This window comes from Anastrepha obliqua, chromosome 2, assembly GCF_027943255.1.
Source record: "Anastrepha obliqua isolate idAnaObli1 chromosome 2, idAnaObli1_1.0, whole genome shotgun sequence".
In the NCBI taxonomy this organism is placed as follows: Eukaryota; Metazoa; Arthropoda; class Insecta; order Diptera; family Tephritidae; genus Anastrepha; species Anastrepha obliqua.
Window position 1 is genome coordinate 5,127,812 of NC_072893.1, and position 17,891 is coordinate 5,145,702.

The window sequence follows — 17,891 nt, forward strand, 5'->3', positions numbered from 1 at the left end:
TTGAGAAATCACTTGTTTAGCCATCTATCAAATTTGTTCGATTAAGCGTTTAATCAGACATTGACGAAACGGATCTTAATGTAAACGAAGCATTATTATCTGAATATTCGTAAGCATGCAACTCTGCTTTTCGATACATTTCATAAAACATATTCTGCCAACAACAATTGGGAAAGTCACACGCGGAAAGAAGGAAAACGGAATCTAGTGGAAATTCATAAGATATATTTTTGCACTATTTCCCTCTACGCGGAAAGAATATTCGTCACGCCAAAAATAAAAGTTAACAAAAGTGCATTATTTAGTTACCGCCTGACATTAAGAAACCGCTTTCCTTTTAAGCCGGAGTGGAACCGGCGTGAAGAACACAACTGTATATGCCGTATTTAAATATGCACATATTACGTAGCAAAGAAGTCTGGGGTTAAAAGAGTTGTGCAGATTTGGATGAATAAATCTTGTTTGGTTTTTAAAGGTATTGAGACTGCTTAGCAAGACTTCTAGTTACAGCCCAAAAACATTTTCATGAGGGCGTACATCCACACGTTCAGAAAAACGGCGGCAGCGAAATAAAAAGCGGGACTTCAGTTGATATATATATGTATTGTTCTCGGTAAGTAGCAGTTTTAAGAGCCGTTAGAATGTTGCTTAGTGGTTAACGTTCTGTTATATTTGTCTAGCGAAGGAATGAAAATTTATTTGTTTTAATATTTAATTTTTTTTTAATTTAATTGTGACATTTTTGTATTACGAAACGTAAGATGCATCAGCCCAATTCATTCGCAAACTATACAAATTTTAAGCTCCAAGTATTCGTGTCTGCTGTAATTTTTAGATCAACATGTTGCTATTAGCTTTGCTGCAACGGCTCTTGATGACCACATTTTAGCGGACACTTTTTCCATATTTTACGTCATATATCCAAGGAATGTGGGATGAAATAGGAGTGGTTTGTCCATCACTAGATTTAAAGAAATTGGTAATGCAAGCTCTCCAGGAGCTCCGAGCATAATTCCAAAATATTCTTTCTGATATTATATTTGCAGGAAGGTTGCATTGCATGTCTTTGAAATTGATAGCAGTTTATTGATTGAAATTTAAAGTAACTTTCTGAAACTATTTTTCGTGTGTTTTTACAAAAAAGTGAAAGCACTTTCTTTGTGATATCTAACTGAAGCTCGCTGAAACAAACGGGAAACGATACCTCGATTATACAATTCTAAAACCTTCCAATATCGATTCATACGTTTTTTTATGAATATGTATATTTAAAAATGGCGCTATTTGTGTGTTTGGCTAAGCTTCTCCTCCTATTTGTGGGGTGCGACCTAATGTTGTTCTACAAATGTGAGGGGAGGAGGATCTTGCCATTGCCTGCTGAGGAGCGACCGCTATTAGAAGAAAACTTTTTATTCATTTTGGTGTTTCACGAGATTCGAACCTAAGTCTTCCGAATGGTAATCACGCACCAACCTATTCGGCTTCGGCTGCCGAAAGATGAATACCCATATTAAAATTATTTAGTTTTTCAAGTAGTTTTGAGTGTAAAACGTAAATTATTTTATATAGGCTGATGCATTTCAAAATATTTAATATCAAATCAGAGAAAACTAGATTCCCCAGATCGCCAATGAATCGCAAAGTGTGCATAGTACACCAAACCAAAGATTGGTTGCTACTTAACCCGGAGCGACCACATTCGTCGTTTCATTTTTCAAATCCATATTAAACAGAATCTGTTCATAACTAATTTACACAATGGATTTTTTAATATAATATATACTTGGTGCATTAGCAGAAATACATACATATAATTTCATTGCTTTTATAACTTAAAAATTTGAGCAAAACAAACTGTAAAACCATATCGTTTTGTAAAAGGATGTCGTTTCAGGATTAAAGAGAAAACCATCACAAGATTTTTTTGTCATGCTCCACTTTGTGTGAAGTAGTTGAATAAATAATGCTTAAAAACTAATAATATAAGTAAGAATTAAATTAAAGTATAGGAAGTATGTTTGATTAAATAGGCATTTATTCTCCTAACTAGCGCAGTTACATAAATATTTTTTATTCATATACATAAATACATGTTTATTTTCTGTTTTTTTTTTTCAGGAAAAGTGGTTTTCTGAATAAAAGCAAAATGGCCCCAGAGAATAAGAAAATTTTTTGAAGTTAAGGTATTTAAAAAACGTTGCACTGATTGCTGTCGTAAAACTACAGAGGACAAACCAAAAAGAGGCATTAGGGATTTTTAATTTTCAAACTACTCATAGTTATCATATTCTTAGCTAAAGTATTCGAGGGCGGTGTACCTAATATAGGTGTAAATAATTTCAAATGTATAAACGTACGTTTGTTGCTTTAAAATCTGAAAGATTTTCGTCATGAAATTGTTTAGATTTACATAAAATTAGTGCTGTTTTGAGATTGAAATGGTTGCAGGCAATATGAAAATCATAACACTTACAAATGTATCAACTGCTAAAAATCAACATCACAATAACAACGTTTTAACGACTACCTCCCAAAATTCGATAACGAATACTACCAATACTCAACAAGCAGCAAATAATGCAAATAAGTCTCCAAAGATGAGGTATTATAAAGGAAACATCTACAACAATGACAGCGTTAAGTCGCTGCAAACACCAAAACATTGCGCTTCAAACAACAAAAATGGTAAAAAATCACATTCACACATGTTATACAACATTCCCACTACATCAGTTTTAAGTAGCAAGAAATATTATCAGCAACATCACCGCTATAATCAACAGCAGCAAATTAATAAAGATATTAGAAACAATAATGCATTAAAAAATCATGTATTAGAATTCGATACATCGAGTCCAGTAGATATACTTCCATGTGTGCAAAACCAAGAGATACCGATTATGAGTAACAATTTAGTGAGTGTCGAAGATTTGGTAAATAATAATACTTCTAAATTAGACGCTAACTCCATTTATAAACCAACAAATAACGATGCTAACTGCGCTGGTCTGATCGTTGACAATTCCATTGCTCTTTCTTCGCATAGAGCAAAATCTGAGTTCAAACAACGTACGCCATCAACATCCCCAAAGATTGCTGCGCCTATATTACTAGCTTCGAGCGGAATAACTGCCGCAAATCCTTCCGGTCAACACAATTGCCTAGGCGAAAACACAAGCATCAATCTTGATTGTAACAGTTGTTGGACAAATTTGGTGACTCCCCAGTGTTCTGAATCTCAATCATTGTTATCCTGGCCTTGGGTGCACGTAAGTAGACGTAAAAGTGTTTCAGTTAGCTCCACATCGTCGTACTCTTCGTCGTCGTCGGTATCATCGACAGCAAGTAACTCTGAATTGTTACAAAATACCAACGTTAAATACGCAAATAACACAACCGATATTATTCACACAAAGAAAAAGCCATTTAGAAAAGGAAATATCAACAACATCAGAGTTCCCAAAACAGAGAAGCGTCCATCTCCACACATAAAGGGGCCAAACCAGCGCAGGACTTTTAACGTGTCGACAACGGCAAATGATCCACAAGACATTAAGGTAAGTTTCAATAGTATGATTTAATATCCTTTCTGCAAATTGCATACGTTTTTGTAATGCATATAATTCAAATTCAGTTTAAATAACCTAAGAAACTCGCATACCTGGAAATCGGCATCATAAATTTTGCAAGTGCACTAAAATATTTGTATTATTTTATATTCTTTAGTGCTCCATTGCTTCTTCTGCTGACAATCAAAAAAATTCGTATTCCGCCGAAGACGCCAGTCCGAAAAAGACAGCAATGGCAACTGTGTTGTCATCGAGCACAGTTTCCTCCCCAACAGCAATAACAACTACAGTTGATCCTACAGTAAAAACAACTATTGCCGAAGGTGATACAGAAAACACAGAGGAGTCCATAAGTACTGCCGAAACATTAACAGTTACAACTCCTTTTTCAACATCGGTAAATGAAATTAATGCTATTGGAGAACACAAAACTCCGTCGGTATCGCCAGCAACGACATCCGCATCAACTGTCACGTCTAAAACTTTAGATAACACCTCTTCCACAGTTACTTTGGCGACGTCGCCTACTTCATCAACAACATCAACACAGGGGTCAACCTTTTCCAATTCCTACTCATTAGATTTCCTGCACTCGGTAGGTGAGCAAATGACAGGTGGCGCAAATTTGTCACCGCATTGTAAGAGTAATACAAATGATATGCGCACAACAGTATTCAATAGTCAAAATCCAGTCGTGGTTTCGCCGGTGCGAAACGTATACTATCAAAATTCTTTGCCGCAAAGACCGCATATAATGCATGAGCGATATGTACCAAATAGTAGTGGATTTGGATTTAATAGTAATAGCAGTACGACTGGCGTTCATATAAGAGACCAACGAGGGCATCGTTTCCAGCAACATCATCACCATCCACAGAGGCTGACAATAGGCTCCTTTATGCAGAAAGAACTTCTAAATGAAGGCTTTATTGGCAGCGGCAGCAGCAGCAGCAATGGAAACGATGGCATCAATGGAAGTGGGGACAGTGGGAGTGTCGATGTTAATAATAACAATGGTGAGCATCGTAATAATCAGCGTCGTAACTACTACCCATCCCACTATCAACAACGCGTATCCAAAGCTCAGCATGAATATGCATCGGTGCAAACTTCGTATAACAACGAAATAGGAAACAATGGGGTTTCACGTACAAGTCGAAACGGCAATAGTACGCCCCTGCAACAATCTAAGCAATACATGTATCAGAATCATCAAAATAACGTGGGTGCCACATCGAATTCCTATCAAAATCGTGGTGTTGTTGAGGAGACAGACAGTGGCGGTGGGAGTGGTGGTAGTGGCAATGTCAGCGGAGGTAACGAAAGTAATGGAACTAACGAAACTATATCCAACAATGTGCGGCTCTCCAAACAGTCACAACAGAAATTGTCGAGTGCCAAAAAATCTAGTGGTATATCTAGCGCCACATCTTCATGCTCATCGTCTTCGGCGTCTTCCAATTCTTCGCAAGCATCAACTACGTCTTACCGTCAACAAAAAGTAAAATCAACTGCCCAAATGAATTTAGTCATTGAGACGCTACCTAGGAAAATGAATTCGACTACACATCGTCCCAATCATAGATTGCAGCAGTTTGCTTATCATAGCCAACAACACAATTCTCAGCAATATGCGTCGACAACGGGGGCGTTGCAGTCTGCAACTGTTCAGCAACCTCATCAAAACATCCACAATTTGACTTACGTAAATACGGAAGCCCTTACATCGCTTCCAAATGTAGGCATGAGCACATCTGTCCCATCGCGTAGCTGCAGCCCTTTACCGCCGCCTCCACCTAGTACACCTGGTGCACAATCACAAAATATCACGCCATCAATGGTACTTTCTTATACCCCGAACCACTTTCAATCTCCGCATCACCAACAAAGTTTTGTGCATGGTAGGTGCATGTTTGCGCCCTTTGCCCTGAATACGTCTTCTGCGCATGCGGCATCATCCCATGCAGCATCTCCGCTTACAGTTGGAAATATGTTGTGTTACACGCAGTTGAACGATTCTGGCACATTATGCGATGCTAATCAGCCAACAATCAGTGTTCTCGCATCAATAAATAATGATTATGATGATTCTGACTCTTCTTCAACGAACTCAGTCGCATTTACACAACGTCGGAATAATTATCAACATGTTAAATCAGTGTCACTTTCATCATCGTCTTCGGCGTCCTCAACCTCTTCATCAGCAGCACGAAATTTCAATGCAACGCAGCAGCCAGTGGCTGTAGTTGCCGTGCCGCATTTGCACAGTCCGGACTCATCAGACTTTGCTTTTAGTACAAATTTCCCTGCATCATCACAGCACTACACAACACAACCCGCACCATCTCCTCAACAACAACAGCAATCACCATTCAGGGGTAATGGAATTATATCAGCGTTTAATGTACCATTAAGTAATGCCTATACGGATGATGATTTGAATTCGATCAAACAACAGCAACTGAAACATCAACACCTGCATCACCAACAACGGCATTTCTACTTTGCATCTGGAGAGCATTTGAGTGCTGCTCCACCTTCGGCCCACACGGGAAATGGCGGGTACTGGAGCCCTTTGCAGCACTCGAACTTTTTATACCCTCAGCCTGCAAATTTGATGGCGTCTACTCCGTGCCTCACGCCCACGGCAACACTATCACCATGCTTAAGTGATCACGATGACAATTATCATCACCACCACCATATTCATAATCAACAACAGTTAAACATCGTTACTCAATCTGAGGTGTTGCCTCCAGTCAGCCATTTAAAGCGCAGGTATGTTAAAAATGCTTATAAGAACTCCCTTGGGGTAGATTATTTGTGTATAGCTGCTAATAATCGTTTGAAAACAGCAGCTTGTTTTGAGAATACTGAAGGGTATGTTCGAGCTATACAAAAATTACCGTAATATTGCAACATTCTTAACTCTGTAGTCTGTGACTGATAATCTCGTGCAATATTGCAGAATTCATTTACAGAACGTGATAATTGAAAGAATTAGAACCCACACACATTCTTGTCACGGCGTCGTCCACCAAAAAACTGCATTTGGATGCTTGATATTCATTTGTACTTTCACAATTTAACACGCGGCCCTTCGTTTAGTATAAAGGTCACCAATCGCAACATTCAACTTTCACTGAATTTTCACAAACATGCAAGTTCTCTTACTTTTGCTTCTTTTGCATTTCTAAGGAGCCTGACGTCAGACTTGTCAAAATCGCGACAAAATAAAGTAACTGTTTTGGGAAGGCGCCATCTTCAGTATTCAATTCGCCTTTGTTGCGACCATCGTAAACTTTTTGTTGAAGTTGTAGTCATTTTGTCCCAAGAACTATAGACTAAAAATCTTTTCACCATGTTTGTCCAGTTTTTTGCCCGAGGAAATTTCAAATCAGTTCATGTTTACAGTCGAGTCGAACTTAGTTTTTGGATGAAAAACAATACGTAAACTATATTGAAAATTAGAATAATATTTAATAAACTTTACCTATATGAAGTACATTTTGAGTCATTTAAGTCATTCACAGCTGCAAGTACATTTTTAATCTTCTTTAACTTTTCTTTACCTCTTGTCTTACAGCTCATCCACACAAATGGGGCATAGCGCCATCATATCACAACAAACACATCAACATCACCGTCTTCCACAGTCCACTGTCTCGCAAGGAGGTAGTACTGTAGCTTCCTTGCGCCAACGTAGTGGTGGGCGTATTCAACTGCAGGGGCCGCAGCATCTTCAAACGGCTGCTCCCCAACCGCCACCAAATTCTATTTCGCATGTATATCCGCAACATAATCTTCTCTATGGTGGTCCGCAAACTCATATACGTTCCTTAACAAACACGTCGCATGAGTTTTTCACGCACACCCCACCCGATCGTTTTTTAGCAAGAGCACATCTCATAGAAGCCAAAGAAGCACCAAGCTCATTATTAAATAACTCCAAATGGGATCATCTGTCCCAAGGCGTCTGGAATAAATTTATCAGTTCGCAGCAAACCGAGGAGACTTACAAACAGAAGATGCACCTCTGGCGCTTTCTGTATATTATTATCAAGGTAAATATCCACTATAAATATCTTGTGCTTATTTCCTAATGGAAGAATCAGCTATCTGAACAAATGTCTTATCAAACTAAATTTCAGAACGCTTATCCACGTTTCGGTCTATATCTGGTGGGCTCAACAATTTCAGGATTTGGTGCCGATACTTCGGATGTTGATATGTGTTTGGTATCACGAAGTGCGTCCAGCGTCGAACCCCGCATAGAGGCATTGTATAATCTAACAGTTCTACGAGATTATTTGAGCAAATCAGGTATGGATAAAACATAAAAATCTAACTATTTATCAAATTCGCACTGCCACTGCAAACAGTACTGCCACCTTAATACACTACCAAAGGTATTTGTATATAGGTTTTATGGTCGTTAAATTCGATTTCTTAGATAAGAGAATAGAATTTATAGTCCTTATCGACATTTCCTTTGACAGAGCTTTAGGGAAACTTTCTTAAATATTTTATTGGAGGACAAGCTTAGGACAATTAAATGGAAGTGTGTACGGTAGGAACTGCCACATCGAGCAAGGTTGGAGCCGTGGTGGGTCAAGGCGCCTATTGACAAGAGCAGCATTGGGCCACATAGTGTGTGTGTGCGTGTATACAGTGGCGTGTATACCGTGACGTTGATACAACAACAAAGACGTGGGCTGAAGCTCACCACACAAAACAGGGTTAGTTTATTGGGGCAACTGGTTGGAACAAATTCGATTCATTCTGGTACGTAAAGCCTGGCTGTCATGGGAATTTTATCTGGTTTTATTGATAGATATATTTGAAGAAATTTGTGAAAATCCAGTTTAACGTGTTTAGCATGTCAAACGTGTTTGAATTGTTTTTAGTTTTTTCCCCAAATTTTCTCTTTGCAAATAAATAACGTACTACCAAGAATGATGAAGCAAGGGTGCGGGACATTCCACTACCCTAGTTGTGCAGTGATGCCAACCCTTTGGCATATAATAATAATTTTAGTGCTTTATTATGCGAAGGTTTTTGAGTTTGTTATTTGTTTCTTTTTTTAATTTGAAGCTACCAAAATTGTAAGTTAAAAAAAAAAATGATTTGTATAATTAAAAAAAAAATACTAAAAAATTCCACTCTGGGAAGATTTTTTTATTTGCCCAAAACGAATCACATTTTTTTAAAGGGTGTTATTTTGATATTCAAAGAAAAATGCTATTTTTTAATATAAACGATTGGATGTTTATTTCATTATAAAGAGGAAGGTATGCCGTTAATAGTGGAAAATAACACCAGGCAAATTACCACCACGACCAGGCTTACATGATTATATCCTTTTAATGAAATTTTCCGTAACCGAATTGCAAAGTGGCTGCCCTATGTCCTCAATAGTCTCACGAATTCCATCTTTGAGGTCTTGAATCGACCCTGGGATGTTGGCGTAGACCTTCTCTCTTCTATTCGCCATTTCCTCGCTCGCTATCTCTATACTCGATTACCTTGACGAAAAAGTTGCATGCGGAAGCAACAACAAAGTTATAGAGTAAGATTCGCCGCCAGCAAGTATGGCTGTAGCTCATTACACTGGTTTACCGCACTGCCTTACCAGCACATGTAATTTAAGGCAGTTCTCTTCTCCCGATGCCGACCTATGATCATTTGCTTCATCTATTCGCCACTTGCTAAGTCTTGGCGAAAAAAAGGCCTTGTAAATTCGCCTTGAATAACTTGTACGCATTCTACATATTTAATGCAAAGTAAAAACGCTCCAACCGTTGTATCAACATGGGCAGGTTGGATAAGCGATTGTATCATGTATAGTATTGTACAACCGATTTCCATGTTGGTTCATCGGTTGGGTGAAAATTAAAATGTTTTAATATTTGGTGGGCGGAGTTGGCGGTTGTACAACTTTGTTTATATTTTTTTAGTTATTTACACTGAAGAAAAATTGAGGAGAATTAACAAATATAAAAAGAAATAAAAAATAAAAAAAATAACAAAAAAAAAAAGATTTAATAAAAAAAATTAATAATATAAGAAAATATAAAAAAAACATTTTGTTTAATTAAATAAATAAAATAAAATTGCATCAATTATTATGATAGAACAAATTTCACTTGATTAATACATTTTCCGAAATGGTCAACACCACGAAAACGAAAATAATAAAGTTGTACAACGTGTTGTATATCATGTTGCACGTGTAAACCAAACAGCCGTCCAACTCATTGTACGACGTGTTGGAGCGTGTATACTCTACATAACGATGTCTGTCCTTCGCGCCAAATTGCTTTGAATGTATGAAAACTGGTTAAGAGAGGAATGAACGGGAGTAGCATTTTAAGGGTAGAAAAATCATTCTGTTCAGGTAGCGAAACCCCAAGATCAGTGTAGCAATATATTGTCGTCATGTGCTCACCAAAAACCTTGTCTTGAGCAGAAGCGCAGTGAGTAATATCATTTGACTGTTGGCGGTTGTGCTACTGCGTTCATTTATTCAAGCATTAATTGCAAAAAAATTTTGCATATGTGTACATATTTCATATAATCGAGTGCTAATATTATAAATTACTCTTTCTGTATAATTTGTGGATTTTGATGCATTAAATGTAGCTGAGTTCGAAAATTTCAATCTGATTGAAGCAAAAGTGCCAATATTACGCTTTAGACACCGCATTCATCAACTGGAAGTGGATTTAAATTTCAACAACTGTGTTGGTATCAAAAATACACATCTACTGTATTGCTATTCGCAGCGTAAGTAATATTTTCTTGAAATTGCTATTGCTCTTTGCTATATCTTCATATCATTCGATTACTGCAATACCTTCGTAATTTCTTAAATCAATAATAAAAAGGGCAAAGTCGGTTTGAATAGATCTATTAGTATGACATTTACCGAAATGTATTGAGCAAAGTAAAATTAATAGTTCCATAACAAAATAAGCCACCAATCCAAATAAAAAAACGTAAGTGAAAAAAATTAACGAAAGGGAAACTTGCTATCACTTGCAAAAACCGGTAGCAGAAGACACATCAGCTGAGTTTGCTTAACAATTTTTGTGTTGTCTAAAAAAATACCATCAATATACTTTATTACTCACGTTTTTTGTTGTTACAGTCTGTCGCCTGGTCGCCACGACTTAAAAACTATTTGACCAATTCGATGCTAACAAACTGTTTTTCATGGGTTTATAATATTTATTATACGCAATATATTCAACGAAATGTATAGTCACCACCATTAGCTGTAATGGCTTCTCAAAGCAAAGCCAGTAAGCCAGCTTGCATAGGTCTACCACTTTAACCCCTTGAACGACAATTTATTTTTAGTCAGCAGTGCTCTGGCAGAGGATTTAATTTTCTTAGTTTTAAAAATAGGGATTGATATAGAAATTTACGGTTTTGTTGCTCAAATAATTTGTTATTAATAATAATTAGTTAATATTTTTATGAATATTTATTGTTATATGAATGTTTGACTCGTCATTACCGTTCAAGGGGGTTAAGATAGTGTAAACACTTAAATGACTAATTTCAAATTGCTTATTTGTGCTCCATGTAAATGTTATATTATAGATAATCCATAACTTGGCTCTAATAATTCACATCCACTCAATTTAATTATGTACTTGTCTACAGTATTGCAACAATATTTTTGCATCATCCCTAACCCTTAATAATTTTGCCGAAATAATGTATTAATTACGGCGAAAAGCGTATTCATTTTATTCATATTTTCATGATTGGTCGAAATTAATAAAAGTGATGTTTTTTAGTTGATTGGCGTTTACGTCCTATGGTGTTAGTTACAAAACTGTGGGCGCAATATCACAACATTAACAATGCCAAAAATATGACTATATCCAGCTATTCTTTGGTTCTTATGGTAATACACTTTTTGCAGTACGCTGTCAGTCCAGCAGTGCTCCCGTGCTTGCATGAGTTGTTCCCCGATAAGTTTCACTTGGTAAGTAACAATAATTATTTTTCTCCACTTCGTAACAAGAAAGTATTTTATATGGCAAAACCTGGCGGCCTAGGTTGGCGCATATGTACATACTATATTATATTCATATGCATACATAGCTGACAACATAGGTCGTGGTGGAGGCTTTATTTTCATTAGTGTTTTCACAATTTATAGCGAGGTTCTTCATTTTTATTATTTTCCTTAATTTAAAAATCCAAATATTCATTGATAGGTCCACAAACAAATAACTTTGCACACAAATATTGGTTTATTTTTTGTGCTGACGTCACTTAAAGCAAATGATTCTATCAAATTTGCCTAGAACAAATAGTATTGGTTTGCGGATGGCGATGTATTCCCTACGTAGGTAGAAAAAAAATGCTTCAGTTCTCAGAACATTTTATTTTGGTACAGTCTTAAATCACAAAGGGATTTAAGAGTCTATGGCGCAAGCATTTTTAGGATTGGCTTCCATATTTCAATTTTTCGGAATCGTAATTTACCACTTTTTTATTTTTAAGGTTCGATTGGCTTCATTTTAATCGCGTTAAACGCATTTGTAGCTCTCCTTTTTTTTTTGTTAATTATGTTAAAAATGCAGAAAAATTCGAACCTCAAATTGCGAACAACTTTTTTTCGAATATACCTTTTGGCATATTATTGATTCGTAATTTAGGCGGCCGCGTGGGCAAATGGGTTGGTGCGTGACTACCATTCGGAATTCAGAGAGAGACCGACGTTCTCTCGAATCTCGGTGAAAGATCAAAAATTAAGAAAAAGTTTTTTCTAACTGCGGTCGCCCCTCGGCAGGAAAAGCTCCTCATAAAAAATATCTGCCGTTCGGAGTCGGCTTGAAACTGTAGGTCCCTCCATTTGTGGAACAACATCAAGACGCACACAACAAATAGGAGGAGGAGCTCGGCCAAACACCCAAAAAGGGTGTACGCGCCAATTATATATATGTATTCAGCACCACTTGAAAACTTATGCCAGCAGTTACAGCAAAATTATTTAATTTTATGTCAAGAATCCATTCCATGGGCGAGGCTTAAATTTATTTAATTTAAAGCAATAATCCTTGCCATCAAGAAAATAATTTGTTTCAGTTTTATATAAAGTTATATGGAAAACGTTGATTATACTTTCAGTTGCGATCAAATGACTTTGGGCACGTGGACATGGGCGAATCGATTGGTCCCTTTGAGTCGAAAAACACGCAAACTATCGGAGAACTATTTTTGTATTTTCTGGAGTACTACAGTTGTTTCGAGTAAGTAATATGATAACAATTTCTTTTAATAGTAATAACAAAATATTGTTCAACTTTCATATCTATTTTTCAAAATATTCATTCCACTTATCTATTACAGGTACTCACAATATGCCATTTCAATTCGTACCGGTGGTCTCCTGCCTATCAATGTATGCCGTTTGGCGAAGTCATCGAAAAACGATATCCACCATTGGAAGGAGCTGTGCATTGAAGGTGAATATGAAACAATGCGTATCCAGTATACCTAATGATGATCTTGAAAATCAATTTTTAGAACCTTTTGATTTAACAAATACAGCGAGATCGGTGTATGATTTCGAAACTTTTGAACGTGTCAAAGCAGTATTTGTGGCTTCCTGGCGAATATTACAACAAACTCTTGATCTAAATTCTATTTTTTCACCAATTATCATACCAATATCCGGCAGTGTTGTTTCCACGTTAAATCGCACTGGTTTACAATATGATGACTCCTGTGATAGAACGTCGTCAGAGACTGCAACAAGAGAAAACAGCACTATGCATGCCACTGCAAATGGGCCCAATATGCTCTTACGCCAAGATACTACTACTACTCACGTGTCTCCCGCTGTTACGTTTATTTCTTTACCGAAAGACTCGAGTATGCACGTTATGAAAGAAGTGATGCACAACAACGCAAACGGGGATGATACGACTGCTGCTGGATCATTGTCAGAACATTGTCTGGAGATTGAAAACGATGTATCAACAAAACCGTTCGCTACTGGTATTGCATCATAATAATTTAACGTACGAGAGATATTCGCTTTCCATGTCTTCACGTATGTAAGTTTAATTATCGAGCAGCATCGTACAAAAACAATTCGTCTAGTCAATCCAAAGTCTTGGTAAAATATTATCCCAATTGGGAGTTCATTCCAAAAGACTGATTAGCTTAGTATATTAAAAATAGGTTTATTTTTTCACTTTTAATGTTTCGATCGGTTTTACTGGTTATACGATAGTAATGCAAAGTAAGGCAAAACTTTATTTATTTTTATGATTAGGGGAAAACTGTAAACTATATCAGTATTTAATACTAAAAAAAATTCCATGCGCCGTGAATGCTAAATTAAATTATTATCCCATTTCTGAATAATGCGAAAACGCATATAAAAAAACTGTTAGTGTTGTTTGAGTAAATTCTAAAACTGTAGTTCGTACATGATAAATTATACAGTAACATTTTTCTCAATTTGTTTTAAAATATTTTATGTGAACAAGTTATTTTATAGTTTGATGCATCTGCGTTTTGTTCACTTTAAAGTCACGTCTTAGAGTTGTCACTGACAATGGCATAACACGTAAATATGTGTGTGTTTGATTTTGTTATTACCCGAGTATAGTATAATGTGCATATATATATGTGTGTGACTATCTTATGTATTTATCAGAGACCCGCAAATAACAAAAAATTGGAAGTACAATTGTAGTTATTCAATACTAGTTCTTTCAATAACTACTCTACTTAAATAGTTCCAAGATTAATTTGATAGAATTTAAAATATTCGAAAAAGTCGGTTTATAAAAATACGAACATGTAAAATAAATTCGAAATTTGAAAAAGTATATTTTCCAAAATTTGCGCATACCTACCTCTATGCCGTTGCATTTCAAACAAAAAATTAGATTAAATAGAAGATCAATTCGAAACGGAAAATAACTACAAATTAGTTACATCAAAAACAAAAAAATCTTAAAAAGCAATTTCCGGCATTTTGATAGATTGCGCGATTATTTTCGGACTTTAAGCAGGTGTCTGAATATGACTATATTCTTCTATTATTCTTATTTTATATATCGATAAAATTGCCATATGCCAGCAAGTTGAGAGCACCGCCGCTTTCAATCTTTCTGATATGACTGTGGAGACGCAGTTGAAATAAAAGTCGGTATTGTACTGGCTGTTCCATTTCATGTACGCGTAAGAAGTACGAAGTTTTCATATCCAAACTTAAGTTGGTTACGTTTTTCTCTTCGTGCAAAATTTGTAATTGTATGTTAATTGTGTATATTTCGAGAAGCAGTTCCCTGTGCCCAGTACATAGCAACATTAGGCACTTTAATGATTGATATTTAGTATATAACTCCTACAAAATTTTGTATGTAGAATATTGTAAATATGCCACTAAAATTGGGATCTTTTTGCATAATATAGGAGTTTGTTTCATTTTTAGTGAGCTCAAATAATTCTGATGGAATTAAATTCATTGAAAAACTGACCCGGTGTTGAAGTTTCTTATTTGGCTTAAGATTCTTTTTTCCAAAAGAGAGCTTTTTGGGACTTCAACCTTAGTTTACGGAGTATTTCCAAGAGATATTTCTATCTGACAATTTAGGTTTCGAAGAAATTGAGGGCAAATGCTCAGTTGCCTCATATAGGTGATTTTTTTTGTAATCGTCACTGGATAAAACCTTACCATCTTCCCCTTGACATTCCATTAAAAGATTCTCTATTTCAACATCTGGTAACGATTTTGATGCCGTATTTAATGTTAGTTGCCAAATCAGTCAACTGGAAAATCTTTTTCCCACGTTCTTTGTCACACTTCTGTATCCAACAATAAATTCATAAAATTTGCAATTTTTCACTCACTCCCAAAGAAAACTGGTAAATAAATATGCTTGCCTAACCACATATCTTTACAACAATGAGATTCACAAAATTTTAATTATAAATATCGACTTTTTTTTGCACTAAAATTAATATCAACCACTTTTGTAAAATCAGCCTTAGACAGAATAATTTGCGCTCATTTTTCTTACAATCCAAGGCCAACTACGTAATACACAAACATGGCAGGTCAACAACTTGGCATCAGAAATATTTTTTGAAGTGAAACTTCCTAGGCGTCGATGGAGGAGCGAAAATGGACGAGAAGGTCATGCAACGTTTTGGGCATTTTTGTTCCGCGGGAGAGAAAAAAGATATAACGTAGAGGAAAAGGAGAGAGCGAGCTATACCTTATATATTATATTTAATAATACCTTTAAGGTATACAAGGCATTTTTAGGTTAGTTGCAGATATGAACTATACCATATAAAGAGCTATTCCGCCTCCGAATTATGCGAAATCGCAATGTTTTAATGTGTAAAAGGAAATAAATATTTCGACATAAGTAATATAGTGAATCTGTGATTAGTGTCACAGTTTTATAAGCACTGAAATTGTAATCAGTCGTTTTCCTTTTTCTAAATTTATCACTATAATCACTTGTGTCGTTATTTCTTTTTTCAATTTCAGTAATGAACTGAGTTTATGATATTATTCCACTTTTGAATTAGGCGAAAACGTGGAGTTTTAAGGTAGAAAATGAAATAAATATCTCGGCGTGAGCAAAATTTTGAATCTGTGATTAGTGTCACAGTTGGTATAGCCGCCTTTATTCAAAAAAAAAAAAAATAATGACCGAAGATTTTACATTTTCTACAATATTTATACTAAAACTAAGCCTGCGCTGCAACTGCGTTTGTTGTTGTAGACTATTTCCATGCTATGACAATATTCCGTGTGGTCGTTGGGTGCGAACGTGCTGAGCTGGTCTTCGCCAGTAGGGGGCCTAGTTTCAAGTAGCTGATTTGGTTACGGAGCTGGTCTTTTGCTAGTAGGTTCTTGAGCGCTCCAGTGCAGATCTAGTAGAAGCCGATAATTTATGATGGGTAGTCGTATTACAGGCGACTTGGCTGGTGTTGGCTTATCCTACGTGACTTTTATGCAAGCTAACGTCTGCTCGTTTCTATCGAGCATATTAATTATTAAAAAATTTATTTTGTTATCCCACTTCTGATTATTGCGAAAACGCATATTTTCTTTTTACTTATTCTTGTCTTATTTTTACAAAATATGCCTGATATTTTATATAATTGTAACTTTACCGGGTTTCGGCACCATATAAATAATAAATCTATAAAACGCTTTTAGTTTGCGCCTGGTCTTACGACAATTTCGGCACATGGTTCTAATTTTTCAGCCTTCCGATCCGCCGTGCATACTTGAACTGGAGTTCAATGTTCTGGTCTCAATGCAGCATATGTACTTGTTGTTATAGACTACTTCAGTAAGTGGCATACCGAAACCATACTGAGGTCTTTGTGCTGAACTAAGTGACTCGGTTTGGAGTGCCTATTCGTATATGTTTTTGGTCATTGACCTCACCCTACGGTGAGCAAGCTTTGGCCCTATCAAGAACGGTCAAAAAGAGAACAATTCAATAGCGTTAACCATAAAAATAATGCAACTACAATTTTTTCTTCAAACGTCTACTTTGGATTTAGAAATAAGTTCGAGTGTAATTTTTAGCAAAAAAATTTAACTTGTTATCCCACTTCTGATTTTTGCGAAAACGCATTTTTTCTTTTTATTTCTTTTATTTTTACTCGCGACTAATGAGTTTTAAGTCTTTGGACTTAAATTAAAACCACCAAAGTTAATTTTTTCACTATTTTTGTTAAGACAAAATCAACCTTCTTGGTTGATGGGAATCTACTTATAAGTTTTAAGTCTTTGGACTTAAATTAAATCACCAAAGTTAATTTTTTTCAAAATTTTTATTTTAAACAAATTCAACCTTCTTGGTTGTTGTGAATACTAATTAGTTTTAAGTATTTGGACTTAAATTAAAACACCAAAAGTTAATTTGTTACACAGTTTTTATTTTTAAACAAATTCAAACTTCTTGGTTGGTGTGAATCTACAGACTGACTTCAAATAATTTCCTTAATTCTAATAACACCTGTTTTACGCTCACTTTATGCAGTACTTTATGCTTATTGAGAGCATAACTGCATTGAGCGAAAAACGTGTCGGTGTAATATTACATACTAAGCAAATATTTTGGTGGGAACCTTTACTTGTGAAATCTTAGTATCTTAGCATTTAAATAGTTTGGTGTATGATTCCAATTTCATTAAATGTAAGACAATACTCTCACAACTCAAAAAAGAGAAATAAATAGATAGGGTGGTGGAGTGATGGTACGTAACTCGCGCGGCTTCGGCGTGAAGAATCAGAATTTTGCATATGAG

The 17,891-nt window shown here is 35.9% G+C and overlaps 1 protein-coding gene across 3 annotated transcripts; it reads left to right on the top strand.

Moving 5' to 3' along the window:
* Positions 1-170: 170 nt before the first annotated feature.
* On the top strand, positions 171-13,651 carry LOC129239693 (poly(A) RNA polymerase gld-2 homolog B). 3 transcript variants are annotated; one of them, XM_054875417.1, is made up of 10 exons: positions 171-613; positions 2,119-3,557; positions 3,727-6,347; positions 7,156-7,633; positions 7,721-7,892; positions 10,212-10,355; positions 11,378-11,568; positions 12,720-12,841; positions 12,942-13,057; positions 13,119-13,651. In XM_054875417.1, exons 2-10 carry the CDS (start codon positions 2,439-2,441, stop codon positions 13,604-13,606), a joined length of 5,451 nt encoding a protein of 1,816 aa, XP_054731392.1. In that variant the 5' UTR covers positions 171-613; positions 2,119-2,438; the 3' UTR covers positions 13,607-13,651. The 3 variants fall into 3 exon arrangements, with proteins under 3 accessions (XP_054731392.1, XP_054731393.1, XP_054731394.1); XM_054875418.1 differs by lacking the exon at positions 171-613 and adding an exon at positions 833-949; XM_054875419.1 differs by lacking the exon at positions 171-613 and having other exon boundaries at positions 2,570-2,685; positions 2,744-3,557.
* Positions 13,652-17,891: the final 4,240 nt, after the last annotated feature.

Bases quoted from the DNA above. Each gene is read 5' to 3' on its own strand.
- LOC129239693 (XM_054875417.1), top strand. From the start codon at position 2,439: ATGGTTGCAGGCAATATGAAAATCATAACACTTACAAATGTATCAACT. The intron at 6,348-7,155 runs GTATGTTAAAAA...CTTGTCTTACAG, and splicing joins GTCAGCCATTTAAAGCGCAG to CTCATCCACACAAATGGGGC. The intron at 11,569-12,719 runs GTAAGTAACAAT...TTATACTTTCAG, and splicing joins TCCCCGATAAGTTTCACTTG to TTGCGATCAAATGACTTTGG.